Source organism: Echinococcus granulosus, assembly GCF_000524195.1.
Source record: "Echinococcus granulosus chromosome Unknown EG_S00210, whole genome shotgun sequence".
Taxonomy (NCBI): domain Eukaryota; kingdom Metazoa; phylum Platyhelminthes; class Cestoda; order Cyclophyllidea; family Taeniidae; genus Echinococcus; species Echinococcus granulosus.
Window position 1 is genome coordinate 91,630 of NW_020170590.1, and position 4,824 is coordinate 96,453.

Sequence of the window (4,824 nt, forward strand, 5' to 3'; positions counted from 1 at the left end):
TGTCAGAGAGAGTGTCAGACATTATATGACTCCTCAGATAAAGTGGGATCTAAACTTCGGAGTTGGAAGTGAGGTTGGCGTCGTATGTGAACTTGATCTTTTAACTGCATCAAAAGTAATCATCCCAATTTATGCTGTTAATTACCACAGATTACAGAAGTACCAAGCACTTATTCCTCTGCTCATCAAGAAGCAGCACTGCAATCTGAACTCCGGTCACAAATCACGTAGTTGCTTCCCTTACTGCCGCGACTGTTTGCCTCGACATTGTTGAGGTTTGTTTACAACCCCAAACCCTCATCTCTTGATCAATGCCTTTCACTGTAAGAAGACCGTCTTTTCAGTTGAATGGATCGCATCCTCCACGATGCTATGCAGCTGGTGATTTGAGTGGATGAGTAGTCGAGTAAACTTAATCCTTTTCGACCTGGTTTTAGAACAGTTAGTACATATTTGGCTGCACATCACTGTGCAACATCTTCCTGAAGGCAGTTGTTAAATCAAAATTTATGGCCACAGACTAAGCTTTCGATGCTGCCTAAGCGAAAGAACATTTACTAATGCGTATGAAAACATCCTGCAAGGGAAATCAACATATCATGCTGCTCTGCAAGTGTGAGGGGTATAAAATAAGAACTACTTGGCTGCAGCTTAACGTTAACATGGAAAGGAGATAGTCCCTGTTCACTACAAGTTGCTGTAACAGACGGGCGTGGTTCTGCATTTATTTTAAAAACTGTCCATGCAACCTTAAAAACTACACCCGTTTGCGAGTTTTCGGGCTTAGTAATCAAACGCACCAACATTCACAGTGACAGGCAATCTTTTCCCTACGAATCAGTTTTGTCCAATACTTGTGGAATCGCTACAGGTTAGCATTATATCAAAAGGCCAATTTTCTAGCTGTTTAAACTATACGTTTAAATGGGAGTACTTGAGGAAAAAGCATGCTACCTTTTGAATGTATATGATCATTCTGCTGTCACATTGCGATATCTTGTGAATTTTGGGTGGTGCCTCCTATGTGCTCTACTTTGACTGCGATGACTGCCGGCGTTAGGAATTCAGATGAGCGGATCAATTCAGCCAATCAAGAAGCAAATCGTCTGGCACCCGCTCTCACCTTTCATTTGCCTTTGAGTGGCTTCAATCAATTGGGGTGTGGCGGAGGCGCCCTCAAAACAACGCTCAGCAATTGTGTTGTGTGAAGGCATTCCATCAACGCAAGCCTCCAAGCCAACTTTTCATCTCGTCTGTATGATTATAGCGCTTGTTCTTGTGCTCTCTGCTCTGCCAGTCACATAAGGCGTGGTGGCAAGCAATCGAAGGGAATGGCAAGCAATGCAGCAGGCATATAGAAACGATTTCATCACCAGTTGTTGAGGCTATGGTAAAGTGGTGACCCTCATCTTCTAAGCAATGACTACACCCTAACAGGAGCAGCTTTCAAATACAACGGGTCCCATCCTCTACTTTGCTATTCAATTAGTAATTTCGATTATGATTATTTAAGTGAATGTTAGGTCTGTGTCTGTGTGTGAGTATTTCTTTAGCTTTGCAACGGCTAGAAGATAAAATAGAGTAGAGGACGTAAAAGGAGGTATGGAAAAAAGGTCAGGCAGCGAGTAAAAAATTGGAAGGTGTGTATGTGACACAAGAATCCCATGCTCTGCTTCGGCATTCATTGTGATAAGACCATGTTGGAGAAGTGACTGCACCAGGACGCATTGCACGGGAAGGAAGAGAGGTGAAACTGCCATGAGGGTGCGTCAATCACGAAGAGGAGGTACGCTGGTCGGTGTCCATTTGGCATGGCGTTGCAAAACCGCTGGCGCACACGAGGCAGGGGTGAATGCCTTTGAGATTTTTGAAAGTGGGTGATATGGATCCTTACGCTTGACAGCTCTGTATAGATGTGGCTATTATTATATTTACAAAATAAAATCATCATTCAAAAGAAAGTTACTTGACTTGACTGTCACGGCATTGCCTTTGCAAAAGGTAATGTCCTGCCCATTTTGAATTTGTAAAATACCATCATGGTAAGGCACAACATTTTCTGTGTAATTTGGATGAAAGAGGTATAACACCATGAAGTCAGGCGGGTGACCGATTACTGTAGAAAGAGCGACCTGTTCCGCGACACTGCATTTTACTTCATACCTTTCCCAACGTTCACTATACCAAACGAAAATTACGTCGGAGGTCCCTACCGCAGCAAATGCATTCCTACCACTCTACACTTTTCTACTCGACACACTGAAGTTGAAGATTTGGCTTTTATGGAAGTGCCGCAAACAATACCAAATGCAATTAAGGGCTGAAGTACCAACGCATTTTATTTAATTTCCATGTAGATGCTTCCCAAAGCCCCATTTATTGGCTGTAGCTAGCAACACCCACTCCATTACACCTTTCACGAATGAAATCATTAACCTGAAAGAAGATACACTTGGTTACCTCGAAGAGTAACGCCATATGCTGTTAATTACCACAGATTACAGAAGTACCAAGCACTTATTCCTCTGCTCATCAAGAAGCAGCACTGCAATCTGAACTCCGGTCACAAATCACGTAGTTGCTTCCCTTACTGCCGCGACTGTTTGCCTCGACATTGTTGAGGTTTGTTTACAACCCCAAACCCTCATCTCTTGATCAATGCCTTTCACTGTAAGAAGACCGTCTTTTCAGTTGAATGGATCGCATCCTCCACGATGCTATGCAGCTGGTGATTTGAGTGGATGAGTAGTCGAGTAAACTTAATCCTTTTCGACCTGGTTTTAGAACAGTTAGTACATATTTGGCTGCACATCACTGTGCAACATCTTCCTGAAGGCAGTTGTTAAATCAAAATTTATGGCCACAGACTAAGCTTTCGATGCTGCCTAAGCGAAAGAACATTTACTAATGCGTATGAAAACATCCTGCAAGGGAAATCAACATATCATGCTGCTCTGCAAGTGTGAGGGGTATAAAATAAGAACTACTTGGCTGCAGCTTAACGTTAACATGGAAAGGAGATAGTCCCTGTTCACTACAAGTTGCTGTAACAGACGGGCGTGGTTCTGCATTTATTTTAAAAACTGTCCATGCAACCTTAAAAACTACACCCGTTTGCGAGTTTTCGGGCTTAGTAATCAAACGCACCAACATTCACAGTGACAGGCAATCTTTTCCCTACGAATCAGTTTTGTCCAATACTTGTGGAATCGCTACAGGTTAGCATTATATCAAAAGGCCAATTTTCTAGCTGTTTAAACTATACGTTTAAATGGGAGTACTTGAGGAAAAAGCATGCTACCTTTTGAATGTATATGATCATTCTGCTGTCACATTGCGATATCTTGTGAATTTTGGGTGGTGCCTCCTATGTGCTCTACTTTGACTGCGATGACTGCCGGCGTTAGGAATTCAGATGAGCGGATCAATTCAGCCAATCAAGAAGCAAATCGTCTGGCACCCGCTCTCACCTTTCATTTGCCTTTGAGTGGCTTCAATCAATTGGGGTGTGGCGGAGGCGCCCTCAAAACAACGCTCAGCAATTGTGTTGTGTGAAGGCATTCCATCAACGCAAGCCTCCAAGCCAACTTTTCATCTCGTCTGTATGATTATAGCGCTTGTTCTTGTGCTCTCTGCTCTGCCAGTCACATAAGGCGTGGTGGCAAGCAATCGAAGGGAATGGCAAGCAATGCAGCAGGCATATAGAAACGATTTCATCACCAGTTGTTGAGGCTATGGTAAAGTGGTGACCCTCATCTTCTAAGCAATGACTACACCCTAACAGGAGCAGCTTTCAAATACAACGGGTCCCATCCTCTACTTTGCTATTCAATTAGTAATTTCGATTATGATTATTTAAGTGAATGTTAGGTCTGTGTCTGTGTGTGAGTATTTCTTTAGCTTTGCAACGGCTAGAAGATAAAATAGAGTAGAGGACGTAAAAGGAGGTATGGAAAAAAGGTCAGGCAGCGAGTAAAAAATTGGAAGGTGTGTATGTGACACAAGAATCCCATGCTCTGCTTCGGCATTCATTGTGATAAGACCATGTTGGAGAAGTGACTGCACCAGGACGCATTGCACGGGAAGGAAGAGAGGTGAAACTGCCATGAGGGTGCGTCAATCACGAAGAGGAGGTACGCTGGTCGGTGTCCATTTGGCATGGCGTTGCAAAACCGCTGGCGCACACGAGGCAGGGGTGAATGCCTTTGAGATTTTTGAAAGTGGGTGATATGGATCCTTACGCTTGACAGCTCTGTATAGATGTGGCTATTATTATATTTACAAAATAAAATCATCATTCAAAAGAAAGTTACTTGACTTGACTGTCACGGCATTGCCTTTGCAAAAGGTAATGTCCTGCCCATTTTGAATTTGTAAAATACCATCATGGTAAGGCACAACATTTTCTGTGTAATTTGGATGAAAGAGGTATAACACCATGAAGTCAGGCGGGTGACCGATTACTGTAGAAAGAGCGACCTGTTCCGCGACACTGCATTTTACTTCATACCTTTCCCAACGTTCACTATACCAAACGAAAATTACGTCGGAGGTCCCTACCGCAGCAAATGCATTCCTACCACTCTACACTTTTCTACTCGACACACTGAAGTTGAAGATTTGGCTTTTATGGAAGTGCCGCAAACAATACCAAATGCAATTAAGGGCTGAAGTACCAACGCATTTTATTTAATTTCCATGTAGATGCTTCCCAAAGCCCCATTTATTGGCTGTAGCTAGCAACACCCACTCCATTACACCTTTCACGAATGAAATCATTAACCTGAAAGAAGATACACTTGGTTACCTCGAAGAGTAACGCCA

General features: G+C 43.1%; 1 protein-coding gene across 1 annotated transcript in view; it reads right to left on the reverse strand. All coding sequences in view use genetic code 11, as the record gives it.

Annotated features, from left to right (window-relative positions):
* Positions 1 to 4,440, reverse strand: part of EGR_10340 (hypothetical protein) — a gene marked incomplete at both ends in the record, with an annotated part of 9,985 nt that extends 5,545 nt beyond the window's left edge. The window contains 2 exons of the mRNA XM_024499589.1: positions 1,936 to 2,178; positions 4,283 to 4,440. Of these exons, the coding sequence (XP_024346007.1) occupies positions 1,936 to 2,178; positions 4,283 to 4,440 (401 nt within the window). The remainder of the gene's footprint in view (positions 1 to 1,935; positions 2,179 to 4,282) is intronic.
* Positions 4,441 to 4,824: the final 384 nt, after the last annotated feature.